At 39.4% G+C, this 20,211-nt stretch overlaps 2 protein-coding genes across 5 annotated transcripts in view; both read right to left on the reverse strand.

Annotated features, from left to right (window-relative positions):
• stau2 (staufen double-stranded RNA binding protein 2) overlaps positions 1-8,551 on the reverse strand; it is a 73,120-nt gene extending 64,569 nt beyond the window's left edge. For both annotated transcript variants that reach the window (XM_060861445.1, XM_060861446.1), the window contains exons 1-5: positions 8,477-8,551; positions 5,828-5,912; positions 5,489-5,619; positions 5,140-5,299; positions 3,883-4,012 (exon numbers count right to left, since the gene is read on the reverse strand). In XM_060861445.1, coding sequence (XP_060717428.1) covers positions 3,883-4,012; positions 5,140-5,299; positions 5,489-5,619; positions 5,828-5,903 — 497 coding nt within the window. In that variant the 5' untranslated portion in view covers positions 5,904-5,912; positions 8,477-8,551. The remainder of the gene's footprint in view (positions 1-3,882; positions 4,013-5,139; positions 5,300-5,488; positions 5,620-5,827; positions 5,913-8,476) is intronic.
• A 3,094-nt stretch (positions 8,552-11,645) lies between these two features.
• On the reverse strand, positions 11,646-18,840 carry ube2wb (ubiquitin conjugating enzyme E2 Wb). 3 transcript variants are annotated; one of them, XM_060862028.1, is made up of 6 exons: positions 18,793-18,840; positions 16,422-16,513; positions 16,121-16,223; positions 15,332-15,487; positions 14,827-14,902; positions 11,646-14,259 (listed from the first exon to the last, which is right to left on the reverse strand). In XM_060862028.1, exons 1-6 carry the CDS (start codon positions 18,805-18,807, stop codon positions 14,246-14,248), a joined length of 456 nt encoding a protein of 151 aa, XP_060718011.1. In that variant the 5' UTR covers positions 18,808-18,840; the 3' UTR covers positions 11,646-14,245. The 3 variants fall into 3 exon arrangements, with proteins under 3 accessions (XP_060718011.1, XP_060718010.1, XP_060718012.1); XM_060862027.1 differs by having other exon boundaries at positions 18,772-18,835; XM_060862029.1 differs by lacking the exon at positions 18,793-18,840 and adding an exon at positions 18,180-18,234.
• Positions 18,841-20,211: the final 1,371 nt, after the last annotated feature.

Below are 20,211 nucleotides of genomic sequence, written 5' to 3' on the forward strand. Positions count from 1 at the left end.
ATTTAGTAATTCACCTTCTTTAGTAGAACTCCTTAAATTAAATGGTGTTGTCTGTAATAAAGAGCTGTATTCTTTTATAAGCTAGCAGGCTGCGAAGTTGTTCTTCGAGCTTTGATTGACGGAAGCTTGAAGGTCTGAATTTCACATTGCCGAAGGAGAAAAATGGCAAGAAAATATTGCTTTCGAATTAGTTTACCGTAGTGTTTACTTTAGATCAAGTCAACAGAGACTCTTAACAACACTAACCATACTGTTCATTTGAGATTGTTAATGTTTGCCGAGCAGCTCTCGGCTAACAAACACCCAGGATTTTTCCCTTTTTCATGAAAAATTATGCAGTTCACTCAGACGTTCAGACTTCCCACGTCTCCAGAGTTTTGAAATTCAGCAAAAAACTGGAAACTGACAGATTTGGACTAACTTCTGAATGGTAAAGTCACAAGTGTCACAATCTAAACTCAGCCAAAATCTAAATGGAACTGCAAAGAAATGTACAACAATTGTTTTGTCAAACACTTTGTCAGCTAACATAACATCGTTATCTATACCGATGTCAAAGTCTAACACATTGACAATAAAACCATATAACACTTTCTAATGTCTAGAGTCCAGCTGTTAAAGATCGGTTTGTACGATTTCAACACAATTCAATTGTTCGGTTGTTCGTCGTTATTACATCATTACACTCCCACTGCATCCGCCAGCATTCCACACATCATCTTCCGCAGCCTTTCGCGACCCACAAAAGGTCAGGAAAACTGAATCACACACGCTGATACGTTACGTTGCATACTGCTAACGATGACTTTATGATAAGAAAACAGCGCCGCGGGTCAGGTTTTCCCACTAACATGTTTCTCTCCGCTCTGTATCAGAGCAGGAAATATCATCATTTTCAACGTGGCGGTTTCCCTCCTTATTGTTCCAGCTCAGAGCCACGGTCGCTGACGCAATCACACACTCATACACAAATCAGCTCGGGAAGTTCAGCGGTGGAGGATACAATGAACCCATGAATGCAATCGATTCTCTTTCTCCAGAGGGGGTTCTTATTGGTTCCCCTTTTTCGAATGTCTTTTCTTCTCAAGGATCCTTGCTGGATTTATCGTTTTCCATCACTGTTTTATATATATCTAAATATATGATTTGCAGTTTTAGAAATACAGCTCCAGTTTTTGCTTTTGTCTCTCATCTAGCACACAAGAACCATAGAAATCTTTCACTGAGCCAATTCCGTCAGCGAGTGGCATTCGCTGGCCATCGTGGTGTCACGATACTCATACCTCAACGTCCCCTGATGATTTGATTTACTGTCATCAACATACACCAGAAGCAGTGTGACATTTTACCCCCAACAAAGCTCATGTTTTCCAATAAATAACAATCACACCATTGGGGTTAGCGTGCAATACTTACACAATCACAACACACAAAATGGCTTCCTCTAAGCTACATACGTTTAGTACGGCGGTTTCAGCAGTTTTTAATGTTACTTTACTTTTAGGGAATACGCTTTGTTCATTTGTGACACGTTTTATTAGAATCTTTATGTATTATTTTAAAAAATGAAAAAAAAAAAAATAAATAAAATAGGCTCATATTAAGAGATCTCGTAGCACTTTTTAAAATATTTTTAGTAAACATTGAAGAATTTCTGTCACACATCATTCACACACACCCTCTCTCTCAGTCCCTCTCTTCTCTCTATCACTTTCTCTCTCACACACATTAACTGGCCATATGTGAAACACAGAAAATCCATTACTAGCTCAATGATCGTTTTTATAAATCAGCACAAATGTCTTTTGACTAATAGAGGAGCATATGGAGTTGCCATGATGATGATGATGATGAAGATGACTGCTTTATAAATCACACTGACACTTCGTGGGCAGAATGTGAGTGAAACGTGTAATCTGGTGACGAATCGATCGATCTCGGTTGCGGTGTGGAGTCAAATCATCTGCAGTGTTTAATAACACCATGGCAACCTGTCTGCGCTCGCCTCTCCTTCTTTACTAGCGTCCTCATTATTCTCGCTCCATCTTCCTCTCCTGTCTCCCAGCCCTGTCTGTCTGTCTGCCTCTCACACCCTTTCTGTCCGTCAGTCTTTTTCCACTATTTTGTTTCTCTTTCTTTCTCTTCTATAGATTGATCTCTCTCTCTCTGCCCTTCTCTGTCCGTCTGTCTCTGCTCCTTTGTTTGTATCTCTCCCCTTTTCCAATCGTCTCTCTCCCATTCTCTTAACCTGTTTCCCTGTCTCCCTCTCTCTAGCGGTCTGTCGCCTTCCCCAAAATGTCTCTCTCTTCCCCTTGTTGTTCCTCTGTTCAGACCCCAATTTCTCAACAACTTTCTTTCTCCTCTTTCTTTCTCTCCCCATTACATGTTCTTGTCTCTCTCCCCTTTTCTGTCTCTCCAATTTTGTCCCTCTGTATCACTCCCCTTTAACTCCATTTCTTTGCAAATCCTCATTTCTCGCTCTCTCTCGCTCTCTCTCTCGCTCTCTCTCTCTGTGTCTTCTGCCCCATTTCTATCTGTTTTCCTCTATCTCCCCTTTCTCCCCATCTCTGCATCTGTCTCGCTACCCTTTTGCTGCCTCCCTTTTGTGTCTCTTTTCTCAATTTCTTTCTCTTTGACATTTTATCTTCATCTTTCTCTGTCTCTTTGTTTCTCTCTTCCTCTCTGTCCGTCCGTCTGTCTGTCCCTTTCTCTCGCTCTCATTCTTTCGTCTCTGTCTGTCTGTTCCAGAATGATGTAATCTTGCACAGATCGGATTTGCTTAGGCTCCTTGCTGTCTTACTGTTTCTCAAGCTCCGTGCCAGAGATCCACGGCGGAGACACAAACACGCGTCTCACCGAGCCTTTAGGACGGGACAGGACGAGACCGTGTGCCATGCTGTCACCGTTTCCTCTGCCTGTGTGTACGTCTCTCTGTGTGTGACCACCTGAGTAGCTCAGCAGTCCTCGTATTTCCTGTTGACATTCATTATTATGTGTAGATCATCCATTTTAAGAAAAAAATGTACACAACCCACCAAGACTGAAATGTAGTCTACTGACCACGACAATCTGTACACTTTAGCTCATCCCAGTTCTGCTCTTACACCTCCGTACAGTCAATATATGTTCTGTTTGCTGATTTTTGTCTTTCCTTGATTATTTTGTATTATATGTGTCATTATACAGCCACTTAACTAAGTGACTCAATAAATGTCAATACGTCAAACATGTACTGTGTAATTACAGGTTCGGAATATGAGCAGAACAAAAATATTATAATATGTTCCTAATATGTTCTTATTATATGTTTTTTAAAGACAAAAAAAAAGTTCATAAAAAAAGTTTAGAATACAGCTATTACACATGGAGCTCTTCTGCCCCCTAGTGGACATAAGTGAAACTTCTTCAGCTACATCCTCAGTCCAGCTGGATAGAAGCTAAAACTCATTGTTAAGAAAGTGGAACATAGCATTTGTGTAAGTGTTTTTGTGTGCAAAACGTCTTTAATAACACCATGTATAGTCATGTACATGGTTCTAGTCATTTAAACATAAATATTATAATTATTATATTGTTAATATTGTTATTAGATATTATTAAAGCTCTGTTTTGTGCTACATTCAGTCCATATTTATATAACACATACATTACTGACTTTCCTGTCTGCAGTTGTTCTGACATGATCCAGCGCTGACGAGGCTCCCCTCACCCAACACACACACACACACACACACACACCTTTGACCTGGAGGATCCCCTAACAAACAACACCACCTCCCATGGATCCACTGTCTCATCAATACACACACCAGACCTGCTGCTTGAAACATGCTGTAGCTGCTTACGCTTAAATCTCACCATTGCTCTGTAGTCAATTCTCACCTCTGATTGAATATTCCTCTGAAGTTGTAGTTGGCCCTGTGGGGGGTTCTGGGTTCCAGCGGCCTGTAGATGGCAGGTTCTCCTCGCTTCATCGCCAATCCATTCAGCTCCACAGTGGGGGTGATGCTGCCTGAAGAATACACAAGGTGTTAATGTGGAAATAACACACACTGCTGACAAGGTACTACATCACAGACACTTCGCTTGCTAGCTCTATGTGCTAAAGCTCTTAATGTGTGTCACACACAGATTGTTATCGTGTATATATTGCACAAAGATCATTCAGGATCCAAAACAGAGAGACAGATACAGGGAGGGACATATACAGCATGTGTGTGTGTGTGTGTGTGTGTGTGTGTGTGTGTGTGTGTGTGTGTGTGTGTGTGTGAGAGAGAGAGAGTAAGAGAGAGAAAGAGAGAGAGAGAGAGAGAGAGAGAGAGAGAGAGAGAGAGAGAGAGAGAGAGAGAGAGAGAGAGAACAGTAAGAGTGAGAGAGAGAGAGAGAGAGAGAGAGAGAGAGAGAGAGAGAGAGAGAGAGAGTAAGAGAGAGAGAGAGAGAGAGAGAGAGAGAGAGAGAGAGAGAGAGAGAGAGAGAGAGAGAGAGAGAAAGTATGTAGAACCTTCAGTGGAGCCCTATAATCATTAGCATATAGGAACATAAAGCTAGACATTTTCGAATCAGCAGATAGTTTTAGTTTCATTTATTGAAATGTCATCTTAAAGCTTCTACAAGCATCTCTGTGCTAGAGGTGAAGCTCTAGAACCCGACTGCAACAGTTTTAGAATCCAAAAAAGGTCCTAGAATTTTTTTAATCTTCAGGGCAAACGTTCCGGAATCCCTTCCCAAAAGGCAAAGTCTCTAGAATCCTCAGTGCAACAGCCCAATAATCCTCAGTGTAAAGCTTCTAGAACCGTAAGGGCAAAAATCACTGACATGGCCATGAGTCCAAAGCCTGTGCTCTACAAACCTCGATTTACACGTGTTAGAATCTGCTGTGCTTCAGAGCACATGTTCTAGAACCATCCGTGCAACAGCTACTAAACTTTTTAGAATCATCAGCGTGAACATTCTAGATCCTCAGAGCAAAGCTTCAGGACCATCGGCGCTCTAGAGCCCTCAGTGCGATGATTCTCAGTGTGAAGGTTCCGTATGCAGCAACCGTATGTGCAGAATCTTTAGTGTGAAGTCACTATAACCCCACAGTGCCACTCTAGAACCTGAAGATGATGTAGTGAGTTTGTGGTGTAGTGTGTGTACCTGGATTGGTGTGTGTGTCTGGTTTAGTGATGCGTGGCGGGGGGCAGGGCAGCGTGCATTCTGCCAGCGCTTTATTGGCTGTCAAGTGCTGAGCTTTCTTAATGCTGGAGCCTTCAGCTTCCCACATCTGCTCACCTAAACACAACTGTACAGTGAAGATCTGTACACACACACACACACACGGCACAGTTAGAGTGCAGCACTAACAATCAAAGCTGTACTGTATACACACATAAGTAAATGTATATGAGTATATTTAACTACAAATGTTAAAGTACAAATGCATTATAATCAACACATTTTAAATAAAGTTGGCTTTCGAGTGGTGTAAGGAACCGAATCGTTGCACCTTGGCGTGCGCAGGCCCCCGCTCGTTCAGCAGTTTGTACTGCGGCTGGATCCGGTTGAAACGGGCTAACTCATTCACCAGACACATCGGAGTTTTCTCTTTAGGGTTTGCCATGTTATCCTGGGGAGGAGCTGAAACAAACAAACAAACAAAAACATTTAAAATAGAACAAACAATGTTCTAGAAGTTTCCGTCACTGAATAACATCCTTACGCTGCCGCTGTACTGTAGTATGGCATTGCGTTCGATCCCATTCTTTATTAAAATAAAAAGCCATAAAAGCTAACACCATAAAGTTCTCTCTCTCTCACACACACACAAATACACACACACCCCTACCTGGTGGGACGGTGGGCACAGTGCCGTTGATGGAGGGCACGGCGTGCGCTGAGGTCTGCACTTTTACTTGAGCCATGCTCTATATCTGTAACATGAGAAAACCGTAAGACGATCTTTTCCATTCATACAGAAAGTGCCATGAGTAAGATTATGTGGCTGATACAGATGTGAACCATAAAGTTAAGGCACCTACAGATGTGGTATATACAGATGTGTATGCAATGTTTGTCCCTGTGTGAAGGTTTAAGTCTATTCATGCGGATACAGTTCTAGAGTCCTCAGTGTGAAGTTTCTAAATTCCTCAGCGCTACAGATACAGAATCCTCAGTACAAAAAGACTCTAGAGACTCTAGAGTCCAAGAACCGTAACACCAAAGGTTCCTGGGCTACGTTAGTAAAAAGGTTCCAGAACCTTCACTGTGAATCTCAAAGTTGTTCTCAGTAGATCAAAGATCTTTGGCAAATGGGTGAAGATCTCAGTATCCTCGCTGAAAAGGTTCTAGAACAAGTGCTGTGAAAACTTTCAGGAACCTCTGTGAACTTTCTAGAGCCATAAGCACTAGGTACGGTTCTAGAATCGTCAGTGCTTAGTGAAGGCACCTCTATCTTTGAGGTTCTAGAACATTCACAGGTAAGATTTTTTTATTGAGGAAATAAGTATTATGGAGCTGAAAGACTAATTAAATGCCTCTGAATAACACATTCGGTGAATTCCAGGCCGTTAACTGATGCATGGCGGCGACAAAACACACACATTTAAACGCTGACGAAACAAGACAGGCTACATAAATAAGTGCATGGCTTCCTGCTCAGTACTCTGTACTCAGCAGTCTAGCTATGCCTAGAGGACGACACAGGGAAGACAAAGTACTGAAGCCTTCTCCAATTTCTACACAAACGTGACCATGTAATTCAGACATGTCAGTACTGCAGCTAGTGCACTTTAGTGTTGTTTACTTTCTCTTTAACGTGACCTCAGGATGTTGGGCTTGTTTTTTTTCAGCTGCTGTTCTTATTAATGTTCAGTCTCTGTTAGTTACTTTCAATAAACATATGAGCACTTAGAATTTCCCTCAACCTTCTTTCTCTCTAAAACAGACGAAATGGCTCAATATCTTAAATGTTACTGTTGCTAATGTCTTCTTTAAGAGCTTTTCTGCTCTGTTGATCATTTTCTCTTGCTGATGATTAAGAGAGGAGCTCCAAAGGCTTTGGAACCAAGTTTAATATTTACTGTTCTGTTAGCTGTGTGTGTGTGTGTGTGTGTGTGTGAGAGAGGGGCTGCATTGAATTTTGGGACTTCTCATTGATGCGACATTGAATGAGCAACAGTAACATTTTTTCTTTTGTTTTAATGAGTTAAAGCTGCATTATGACTCCATTTGAATGACACTCATTTATCCTGCCCTCATTTCCACCTGTGGACAAAAAGCTCTGCCCACATCATTTATTGAACGTCGTACAAACTTTCCCTTGGAGAAAAGTCTTCATGCACGTTTTTTATTTCAGTCTTTCGCTGCTTTTTAGTCAGAAATGTACCGTGCATGCTTTCCAGGCTGTTTGAACAGTTTGAATCGTACGATTTGCTAACAAGACGTATAACTGAACGAGTGACGAGTTGATGACTAACAAAAAGCGATGAAAAGCAGCTGCTTCATCTTAGATGTTATAGCATCAGGTTTTTCCATCAGCCTGGAGGTATAGAGCCGTTTTGAAGCGTTCTCACAATATCTGTGATTTTTCCAGCTAGGAAGAATGACGAAGGTGTTCGGTTGGTTCTTCGTTGCTGTGTTGGGATGCATTCAGAGGCACCTGGACTTTTGACGGAAAGCACCGAGCCGGGATCGATCGATCTGTTACACCAAAACAAGCAAACCTACTCCAATTTTTTTTTTTTTAATTTTTATTATCACCACCTTGTGTGATAATAGCTTGGTGAATTTTTTTTTTACACCACTGAAACCACACCAGTGTTGTCCAGCCTTGACATCAGCATTACAGCTTCTCCTGAGCATCACACAAACATCTACCCGAGTGACAGAAGAACCAGGATCCTGTCTTGTTGATCTGGATATAAACAAGTTTGATGTGTTTTAGGTTGTGATGCTGCTTTAAGGATGAACTTTGGATTGTTATGAGAGACTTCCTAAGTGTCAAACTTTAACTACAAACTGAGGCAGAGAATCACAACAGCTGGCTGCATGTTCATGTTCATGTTGATGATGATGATGATGATGATGATGATAATAATAATAATAAACATTCACAGCTGCAGTGATGTGATGTTTTAGTTCAGCTCTTGTATCTCTGTATTAGTGTTCAGCATGTTCGCTGGCTTCAGTCCACACACAGCTTTATAAGGCTTTACAGGTTTATATATTTGATATTTGAGTCCGAGGGCGTTTTATTTTAGCTTTAATTCAGAATTAGCTGTTAGCACGGTTAGCATTTAGCTGTGTTTATCCATCATGGCTGAATATCTCAAGTCTCCCTTTGCGCATCTGACCCAAACCTCTCCATCACATCACTCTGCAGCTTTAACAGCCATCCACACGCCCTGAACACACATTAACACACCAAACACTGCTCAAACCCCGGCGTATAAACTTCCAGCTAACACAGTTCACGTTCAATTGGGATGTTTTTTACCTCAGTCCGCGGCCAGACCTCCAACATTGGCAAACACTAAAGAGAACTAATGACACTGGACCGAACCACCTATCGGATGAGAGGCGAATTTTATTACCAAATCCTAAATCGTTCATAAATCAAATCTGTACTATAGAGCGAACAAGACATGAACCTAAACGTGAAAAAACAGTCCTGTAAATGTATTTAAAATCCACTAAAAACCGCGATGGAGTTAAATGTTCGCGCATTAAAATACGAACGTCCCCTGTTCGTTTTTACACGCGTTGGTACAGTCCGACTTCCTGCTGCAGCTGAAGAGCTTTTCCCAAATCTCCACATTCATAACGTTCATAAAGGGAATAAATAAACCTTCATAACAGCTTGTTATGTCGTTTATTAAACGTATCATTTATCCAAAAAAAACACTCTGCAAACATAAATAGTTAAATAATTAGTTTCCATGTGGTTTCACTGGTTGTCAAATGGATGTTAAATGTTATTTATGTTGACTTTTGGATCACATTTTATTAGTTAAACACCTCTAAATGAGTCAAAAATACATTTTAAATATAGTTTTCTATTTTTAAAATGGAATATTTAATGGATATTCTGGATATGTATAGTAAAAAAATAAACAAACAAAAACGATGTTAGCACATTGTGCACTCTGAGGTGCTCACAATGGTTGTCAAGATGCTGCAGAAAAGTGTTTATATTATTGTTGAGAAATTTCAGGTTTGGTTCCAGACGATCCCACGATCGTCTTTTTCTGTTTAGAAGCGACGGCATACTCATGTGAGCTCATGTATGTGGAAGAGGGTAAACAGAACTTTTGACAAATTTGACAAAGTTTATTATTTAACAATATTATTGGGTTAAAATGTCAATTTATATCCTGTTCAGTTACATCTTAAGCCAGAGAACGAGAAGGCGTTCTTGCTGGCCCTGTCATCCAGGACTTTTCCCTTTTACCTGATAGTGGCAGCAGATTATAAATTAAATACGCTATGGCATTTACGTAGCTGGTTAGATTAGCTAAATACACTGGAGATCAAAATTAGAGAACAATTTATAAACAATTGAACAATTCTGAAATAATGTCATCTTCACTGCTCAACAGTTGAAGGAGTTTTTGTCCTGTCTATACCATGCTACCAGAACACCTTTTCCACAAAACAACTAAGGCATTTCAACAAAAACCATTATTTTGCAAAAAAAACACACTGATCAAAATTAGAGAACACTTTCAGATACCTCCCAGTTATTGGTGTTAATCTGGCACCTTGTGTTAATTTCCTTGATTATCTGTCAACCCCTATTTAACTGGCAAACTAACTTCCAGTTTCACTGACTCTGCAAGATGGTGGGCCGTTCTAAAGCGACTGAAAGCCTCCGGCAGCAGGTTGTCCAGATGAAGGCCAAAGGGATGACCCTATCAGCCATAGCAAGACAAGTTGGTTGTTCCAAATCTGTGATTTCAAGAATATTGAATCTTTACATCACAAACTCATTCAAGTCCCCCAAGAAGGCTGGTCATCCACGGAAGACAAATACAAGAGAGGACAGGATACTCAATGGGCAATCGTTTCCACACTGCAGCTGGAATTGCTCACCAGTTCAGCGCTGAACAGGGTAAGGATCTGTCTCGTCATACAGTGTCTCGACGTTTAAGAGCATTTGGACTGAAAGCCCACTCTGCAGTGACCAAACCTCTCATTAGCAGAAAGAATCAAAAGGCTAGACTAAGTTTTGCTGAGGAGCATGTTGTGTGGACAGAGGAGAACTGGTCCAAAGTTTACTTCAGTGATGAAAGCAAGTTTAATTTATTTGGGTCCGATGGGAAACATTATTTTCGGCGACAAACTGGAGAAAGACTGAACCCAAAGTGTGTAAAGAGGTCAGTGAAAAGTGGAGGAGGAAGTGTCATGGTTTGGGGCATGTTTTCTGCAGCAGGAGTTGGGCCTCTTTATACAGCTTTATACAGAGTGAATGCAAATGTTTATCAGAGCCTTCTTCAACAACATATGGTTCCTTCCCTGTGTTCATCACCCAATCAGCCCGCAGTGTTCATGCAGGACAACGCTCCATGTCACACAGCAAAACGGGTAAAGCAGTTCCTTGAAACTGAAAACATTGAAATAATGACATGGCCTGCCCAGAGTCCTGATCTCAACCCAATAGAGAACCTCTGGAAAATCCTTGGCGACAAAGTTATGGCCAAGAAACCCACTACAGTCACTGAACTGTGGAGGAGACTGGAAGAAGAGTGGACCAAAATCACACCAGAGCAGTGTGAGAGACTAGTGCTGTCCTGTGGCCGCAGATGTGCTGAAGTCATTCAGAGCAGAGGCCTGTACACTTCCTACTAATTGCTGACTGTTGTAACCTTCAGAAAATTTTGTTGTAATCTTTTTCCATGCTACAGTCATTGTTGTTCTCTAATCTTGATAAGTGTGTTTTCTGCAAAATACGTTTTTGTTGAAATGCCTGTTATTTTGTGAAAAAGGTGTTCTGGTAGCATGGTATAGACAGGACAAAAACTCCTTCAACTGTTGAGCAGTGATGACATTATTTCAGAATTGTTTATAAATTGTTCTCTAATTTTGATCTCCAGTGTATGTTCAACTCTTATATAAAGATGAGCGATGTCACTTGTCAAATGCTGACAAAACTTACCTTGTTTACCTGAGGACGGTTAATTTACAAAATCAACACATGCCAACTTTTGAGCATGCAAAGATTTAGCAAATATTAATGCCTTTGTTCTAATACATGGTCATTTCTATAGTGCCAACAAATTTACTCGAGTTTGATTGTATAGTGGAAATATCTAAGGCCAATACTACAGACATTGAAACCATGTTGTATAATTACTGATACAGTGATGCTTTGTGTAAGGAAACATTTATTTAACGATCATGGAAGGAGTCTCCAGTGTCTGTGCTTTTGTAGGAGTTTTCCACCAAAGGAAGAATTCAGAATTGAGGAGTCTTTCCGGTGATTTTTTTTTTTTTATATATACATGTATATGTGTGTATATATATATATATATGAGAGAGAGTTTATACAAAATTAAATGTTTAAATGTATTGTTCATTGTTAAAATTTAAATCATTACATTTCTGTGGTATTAGAGGAATAACCACTGGATTAACCTGATCAAACTGAAAAATGAAGAGCAAAGAAAGTCTAAATAATCAGTCTTTACTATACATGTCCATTTAGATAAAGAGTAACACACACAATTTAAATATACATATTGATTCTGTTTTTTTTTTTTTGGAAAATATTTCCTTCAACGAAAAAAAAAGAACTAAATCTATACATGATAAAACACAAAATAACTGAAGGAAAGCTGATTTCTTCTTGAGGGGAAGTACCTGAGTCCTGAAAAGAGTGACCAGGAGAACAAACACAGATAAAGGTGATCAGGAGCAAAAAATCTTCACATTTAGACATGTGCCGATAATTCCACATCCACAGTGTTATCGTGAACACTTCAAAATCAAGTCACTGAATTGAATTCACCAAAGTTTTAATGTGAAGTTAGCCAGCAATTGTTAGTTAGCTAGGTTCGTGATTATGAAAAGTACCGTTTGTTTAAGCACTGTTTGCATCAATGGATACATTTTTCAAATAAGAACTAATCTAAAATTGCAAAAATCACTTACAAAGCTTGTCTAAGCTAATGTTGTCTTTATTGTTGTCATTCCCCTGGTTACATTTAGCTAGCTAAAGTTATTTGCTAATTTGTTAGCTAGCTAGCTAGTTCTTCGCTAAAAGACTTAAAACTTTAAAAAACAATGTCCAGTAAGAACAGGTAATGGTAAACATATAATAAAAATTAACGTAGGCTTGGCTAAAATGGTAGATTATCGTACTATATGAAAATCATATTAGCACATGGCTATTGACAAATAGCTAAACTTTACGTCGTTTAACTTCCAGCCCTTTTGAAACGATCAAAACGTCATTTATACAAATAAATAAATAAATACACTACAGAATCCTTGCTAACATTCGTTACAGTCATCAGTCGTGTCTGTTAATTTCAGTGAGATTAATGAGGAAAATCAACATACAGGAGCATGCAGGCATGTGCCGATATTTGACTTTCCCAAATCACAACGCCTCTGCTTATCCTTTTAATCATGGCTTTCCAATATCCTTCCCATATTGCATTGGTGTCTGTGTTAATGTTCAGTATAACTTTTATATTTGGATAACAGTACTATACATTCACTAGCCACTTTATTAGGAACACTGGTGTGCCTGCCCATTGATTATATTATCCAGTCAGTCAATGTTAAGGTGCACATACAATAAAATGTATGCATAATAAAACATAATGCTTAAAATTATCCAAATTCAGAGATTCAGTTCATGTTCGGTTCATAGTTTGGTTGTTTGTATCAGACGTGCTGGCTTAAGTATTTCCAAAAACAGTTCTGTGGGTGGGGATGCTGTCTCAATGAGTGAGGTCAGAGGAGAATGGTCAGACCGATTCAGACTGACAGGAAGGTTTTAGTGACTCAGACAACTACTCTTAACAACCGTGCTGAGCTGAAAAGCAACTCATAACATTGTGGTGTATGAGCTCCATAAGCAAGACCAGGAATCTGAACCTCACCCAAAGTGGACGGGTGAACAAGAGGGGAAAAAACAGGGCACTTCACCTGTGTGTGGGCATAAATGTGCGAGTGTTCCTAATAAAGTGGGCATAAATGTGAGAGTGTTCCTAATAAAGTGGGCATAAATGTGAGAGTGTTCCTAATAAAGTGGTCAGCTAATTTAAGAGTGGGGAAGCCCAAACAAAGGTTAAATAAATCAAAAATTGAAGAAAATATCTAATTTAAAATGAAATACTTTCATTTTTTAATAAATATAAATTTACCTCTACTAACAATTTATTGAAGTATTCACAATAAAAGTATCATGCATTTTAAATATTGAGGTGCATAATATAAATGATTATCGGCACATGCCTTGTATTAAATAGAAATAAATTATCAAGTGAGGTTTCGATTTTAAACTGTTCTGTGCCTTCATCGAGAATTTCACAGTGCATATAAACATCAAACAAAAACAGATGCACAAATGGAAAGCACTTAATGCTAAAATCGTTTACAGATGAACCAAACGATTCAGGTTCGTTATTGCACAACAAAAATAGAAATGAACAATTGAATAATATGTTCAATAAAGTAGAAAAAAGTCAAGGGCTTTGTCTCAAATTGCATACTATGTACTTTAAACTGGATGTACTAATTCCTCAAAACCGAGGCAGTTCTGCTAGTGGGTTAATCTGACTAGCAATGTGAATTTACACTCACTCTCTAAACCAAGAGACTAAAGATGATAGCCTGCATAATCTAGCTAGCTGACTCAACTCTGTAACCCGATCAGGGTCAATAGTGGTCCTTTTGTACACAATGCTCACATTACAAGGGGTTTGTGTGCTAAAGAAGCATGCGATTTGAGACACAGCAAAAAACAATTTATAAAAGACAAAAAAAAAAAAATTAAGAAATAAAGAAAAAGAAAAAAAAAAGGAATTAAGACTCATTGCTTAATCCGGCATCAATCTGGAGTCAATCCTGATTTGTTTTCCACCTTTAACTCGACGTCTTTGCTTTGATTGAAGCCATTTTGTTGTCATCGTAATGCTGGTCCTTGAGTAAAAATTCACGTCCTCCATTTTTAGTCCGAGGCTCAAAGTTCAAAGTTTAAAAAGTGCTAATGTATGTCAGCAGGTTCTTGTTTCTAAACGCGTTTTCAAGTTCAGCATCAACATGTATCATCTGTAAAAAGACAGATAAACAAAAAAGACAAAAATAAATAAATACGTACACTCTCATTCTCTTTGCATCACTTGAGCAACAGCATATAGCCTTGCATCACAATAACTGCCTGACCTTTCACTACAGATTATGATTGAGTGTTTTGTATCACAAACCTCAATTTAAAAAAGTTCTGAAAAAAACTGTTGCAATGTAAAGTTTTTCATAAACTACGATACATATTAAAATTAATATGTATATTATTGCAGCAATTTATACCACAACACTGTTGAATCTGACTGGTCAAAACCATTACACCACATACATTACATCCCCCCCCCACACACACACAAACACACACACCCCAAAATGCTAAATAAGCATTTCCTTTAAGAAAAACCTATATAAAAACCTAAATAGCAAATGCTATTTAACATCTTGGAAAGAGTCCCCAGTGTAAGCGTTTTGCTTGTCAGAAACTCTTCCTGTGTTTCCAGATGTTCCAATGCATTAAATTTAACAACAAAAATACACTCTGAGATATCTTATTATATTACGTTATATTCTATTTATTATACATGTTCTCACCGTGATACCACCATTTAGTCTTCTTTGGGTTTTTGTTACATGTCCGTACATAAAAGGAGTTATCAGGAGGCCGTCGCTGAAACAAATAAACAGGTAAGGAGCGCTATGAGATTTTTCAGCACTGAAATAAAGAATCTAGAAAATCTGACTGTCAGGATAATACATAAATAGAGATTAGCTACAGAGATGTCCCCTAGATACATTTATACAAGACTTAAATCTGATTTAACTCTTGCAATCTCTCAAACCACAGAAGGTCTGGCTAGGCACGTATGATGTAATTTTGTGAGCACTGCTATTTTTTCGTAAAATCAGTTCCACCAGAATCCTACTAGCCTTGAACCACTGTGTCACCATGACAACTCGCTATTAAATAACAGTAAATAACTAGGAGTTTTTTTTTTAGGATCTCAATGCATCACTGAACCTTGATACACTAGATGAAAGGTTCATTGATTGATTTTGTGTGTGTGTGGGGTGTGTGTTTGAGTGTGTGTGTGTGTACCTTCTCCTTGCAGCTAGACAACATGCTGATGATGCTGAGACATACTGACTGGACGGACAGTGCTGGTGACCAGTCCTCTGTTAGAATTGACAGGCAGATGTGACCATTGCTATAAATATGAGGATGGACAGGAATGTTCTCTCCTGTAAACATTACCTAGACACACACATAAAAGCAAATCACTGCCGGTGAAATTCTCATAATCAAGTTGGAACAAGATAGATGATATGTAATCAATGATCCAATGTGTAGAAGGTACATTAAAATTAACCATCAACTTAAATAAAATGATTTACTGCTTTTACACACTCTTTTTACCAAGACTTTCAGAGACAAGCAGAACCTGCTTCACTGAGACTGCTAGGGAGAGGCCACACACCTTACATATGGATTAACAAGTACATAGGCCACACCTCCTCTACTGATACAGTTAGAAAGAGGCCACACCCCTTACATATGGATTAACAAGTACATAGGCCACACCTCCTCTACTGATACAGTTAGAAAGAGGCCACACCCCTTACATATGGATTAACAAGTACATAGGCCACACCTCCTCTACTGATACAGTTAGAAAGAGGCCACACCCCTTACATATGGATTACCAAGTACATAGGCCACACCTCCTCTACTGATACAGGTTGGAAAGAGGCCACACCCCTTAAATATGGATTAACAAGTACATAGGCCACACCTCCATCAAGGAGACAGCAAGGGAGAGGCCATTCTCTTTACATAGTAAGACATTACAAGTTTGTTTATTAGTGTGTGTAAACTACTGCACTGTACCTGAGGCGAGTCAAATGGATATCGACTACTGAATTTGAAAAGCAGCTGGAATTTTTCTCCTTCGTACAGTGTGCCAGAGGCTCCTTCCATATCAATAACCCATCTAATGTGCAGAGGAGAATAATATTAGCACTTTGAAGTCTTTATCACACAACATACAAACAAACACAGATGATGTTATACCTAACAGGAACAAGTGTAGAAAACATGTTATTAGTTATGTTGCACTGGATATAGTAATTTCAAATTGTAAACGTGAACGTGTACATTTTTCCTGGATCAAACTGGGAAACACACTTACTGGGTTATAGTATTTTCTACACTTTTCTCATTCAGAGTCATTCCAGGAGGAGGATCGTTCTGCAAAGCCAACAGTTCTTTCTGAAGCCTTTTCTGTTCAGGAATAACAAAACAAAATGTTAGTTTGTTTAATAAAACTAATAAACAATGCCACAAGTGGTCACATTATTAATTCTATTAACTTCCTTAGTAACTTTAGCCTAGCAAAAAAACGAATACATTTTTAAGCAAACACTCTACAGCTCACAACACAGCTGCTGGTTGTACTAGTCGAGAGAGAAGGTTTGGTCAACTCACCATCAACGTGTAAATCCTGACTGAGTATAGCTTACATAAGCCTATGTTCCGACAACCAATCAATGAGCAAGACCGGTTGTCCTGCCCACAAACCTTTTTCTTATTTCATTTTAAGCTTTCACCTTGGCTATATTTACAAATAACGAAGCACATGTTGCCAAATTCCTTTATATCTATATCCCAACTACACACCTACACTGCTCAATTTTGTTTACATAAATAGTATTAAGTTATTTAGCAATGTCAGGACCAAAATAACCATTGTGCCTGACCATGCTGTGACTAAAAGCTCAAATCTGATTGGTCATAGGTGTGCATTATTTTCGTGATATTAATTAATTAACAATAGGTTAATATTAATGCACTTGGTACAAGACATTTATAGTAACAGTTCAAACACTGGGACACACCACATAATAATACTTATGATAATAATAATAATAATGTTAATAATACTAATACTTATAAAAACAATTTTAAAATATACGTTGATTAACTAAGTACATCTACAACTGTTGATGTGGTAACATTTATGTTACAGGACTTGTATCAAATTTTTCAATAAAATGACTGTGTTTTAATAGAGAGAGAGAGAGAGAGAGAGAGAGAGAGAGAGAGAGAGAGATGAATAAGGCTGATGAGGAAACACCTTTTCATATGTAATGATTGTGAGTCAGTGAATATGTAAATTAGAATACAATGTCACCTGCTGACATTTAGAGACTGCGAGTACTTTCCCCTGAAGAGACCTGGTAACACTGAACTCAATAGCATTCACAAACTGCATACCTGTCTATGTTTCTCTTTTGATTAGAATCAGAATCAGGTTTATTGGCCAAGTGTGTTGACACACACAAGGAATTTGGTTCCAGCTGTTTGACTTTCAAAAGTACAGACATAAATAACACTATACATTTAGCTTGGACTAAACAAGACAAGACAAAACAGACTATAACAGACTAAACAAGACAAGACAAAACAGACTATAACAGACTAAACAAGACAAGACAAAACAGACTAAACAAGACAATACAGACTAAACAAAACAGACTAAACAAGACAAGACAAAACACACTAAACAAAACACACTAAACAAGACAGACTAAACAAAACACACTAAACAAGACAAGACAGAATAAACAAAACAGACTAAACAAGACAAGACAATACAGACGATGTGAGACAATATTTGGCGGCCTCATAAATAAATATTTAACGAACCTAAAACTATCCAATTATCAACACTTAGCATTTGCAAAGCATATCAATAACTGCACATAGTTTCATACGTTTTAAAATTCATCTATCAAGTTTATACGTTTTTTTATTAAATGCGAGTGTACATTTGCAAATAAACGGTGTAAATTTTGTAGGAAACTCCGACACGAACAGAAACCTGGCTTGTGTTTTAATCTGGTATTAATTTAATCTTAAATGTACAACCAGAAGCTACCACACTAACCAACATGTTTCGTTTTCCAAAAGCCTTTAAACACTCAGGAAATAAACAAGCTTAGCTGACTAGCATGAGACTGGGGTCAATTCCAAATAGCTGTCTAGTCTCTAGTCTTGTGCACTATGTAGGATGTGGAGTTCTATATACCACGTAGCCCACTATGTAACGCTTAGGGCCCTATTATAGGATACAGCCTACAAGTAGGCTAATGCAACCGGTTAGCTAGCAAATATGCTAGATATCTTTACTGAAACCGCGATAAAGACATTTGACAAACGGTTAATTATGCTACGTCGTTTTATTTAAAGCTATGGTCACCCACGTCATGTTTTGGTTAGAGTTAGGAAATTAAGGCTAAACAACTTAGCCTAAAATATCGTTTAGCATGCTAAGCTAAATTAAGCTAAATAGACTTAGATATTGCTAGAAAAGAAGGAAGGATGTTTCTCCACGAGCTTTAAGTACAGCTAATGCAAATTTAACTGAAAGAAAAAAAAAAACCCAGAGAAGACAAACTCTCAATATCGTCAGTTCAATGGACATAAACTAAAGTGTCGTTAAGAGCAAAGAAGGCAACTAAGCTGAAAGAAAGGCATACGGTAACGGATGACACCTGTACCTGCATGGACGCCATGCTGGAAGCCCCTGCATCAGCAACACACACACACACACTGAGGGAGAGAGAGAGAGGGCGGGAGGGAGAGAGAGAGAGGGCGGGAGGGGGAGAGAGAGAGGGCGGGAGGGGAGAGAGAGAGAGGGCGGGAGGAGAGAGAGAGAGGGCGGGAGGAGAGAGAGAGAGGGCGGGAGGGGGAGAGAGAGAGAGAGGGCGGGAGGGAGAGAGAGAGAGAGGGCGGGAGAGAGAGAGAGGGCGGGAGAGAGAGAGAGGGCGGGAGAGAGAGAGAGGGCGGGAGGGAGAGAGAAAGAGGGCGGGAGGGGAGAGAGACAAAGAGAGAGAGAGACAGAGATAGAGTAAGAGAGAGATAGAGAGAGAAAGCAAGAGAGAGATAGACAGACAGAGAGAGGGAGAGTGATAGACAGAGAGAGATAGACAAAGAGAGAGGGCAAGCGAGAGATAGAGAGAGAGCAAGAGAGAGATTGACAGAGAGAGAGAAAGAGAGAGAGATAGACAGAGAGAGCGAGAGAGATAGACATAGAGAGATAGACAGAAAGAGGGAAGGCGGGAGAGAGATAGACAGAGAGAGATAGACAAAGAGAGTGAGAGCAAGAGAGAGATAGACAGAGATAGAGTAAGAGAGGGATAGAGAGATAGACAGAGAGAGGGAGGGAGGGAGATAGACAGAGAGAGGGAGGGAGGGAGAGAGATAGATAGAGAGAGAGAACAAGAGAGAAATAGAGAGGAAGGGAGGGAGAGAGATAGACAGAGAGAGGGAGGGAGAGATATGACAAAGAGAGAGAGAGAGAGCAAGAGAGAGATAGACAGAGATAGAGTAAGAGAGGGATAGAGAGAGATAGACAGAGGGAGGGAGGGAGAGAGAGAGATAGACAAAGAGAGAGAGAGAGAGCAAGAGAGAGATAGACAGAGATAGAGTAAGAGAGGGATAGAGAGAGAAAGAGAGAGATAGACAGAAAGAGAGGGAGAGAGAGCAAGAGAAAGAAAGAGTTAGACAGAGAGAGCAAGAGAGGGATAGAGATGGAGAGAGAGCAAGAGAAAGAAAGAGAGGAAGGGAGGGAGAGAGATAGACAGAGAGAGGGAGGGAGAGATATGACAGAGAGAGAGAGAGAGCAAGAGAGAGATAGACAGAGATAGAGTAAGAGAGGGATAGAGAGAGATAGACAGAGGGAGGGAGGGAGAGAGATAGACAGTGAGAGATAGACAAAGAGAGAGATAGAGAGAGATAGACAGAGATAGAGTAAGAGAGGGATAGAGAGAGAAAGCAAGAGAGATGGAGAGAGAGCAAGAGAGAGATAGACAGAAAGAGAGGGAGAGAGAGAGCAAGAGAAAGAAAGAGATAGACAGAGAGAGCAAGAGAGAGAGAAAGAGAGGGATAGAGATGGAGAGAGAGCAAGAGAAAGAAAG

The sequence above is a fragment of the Tachysurus vachellii genome, chromosome 25 (genome assembly GCF_030014155.1).
Source record: "Tachysurus vachellii isolate PV-2020 chromosome 25, HZAU_Pvac_v1, whole genome shotgun sequence".
Lineage (NCBI taxonomy): Eukaryota > Metazoa > Chordata > Actinopteri > Siluriformes > Bagridae > Tachysurus > Tachysurus vachellii.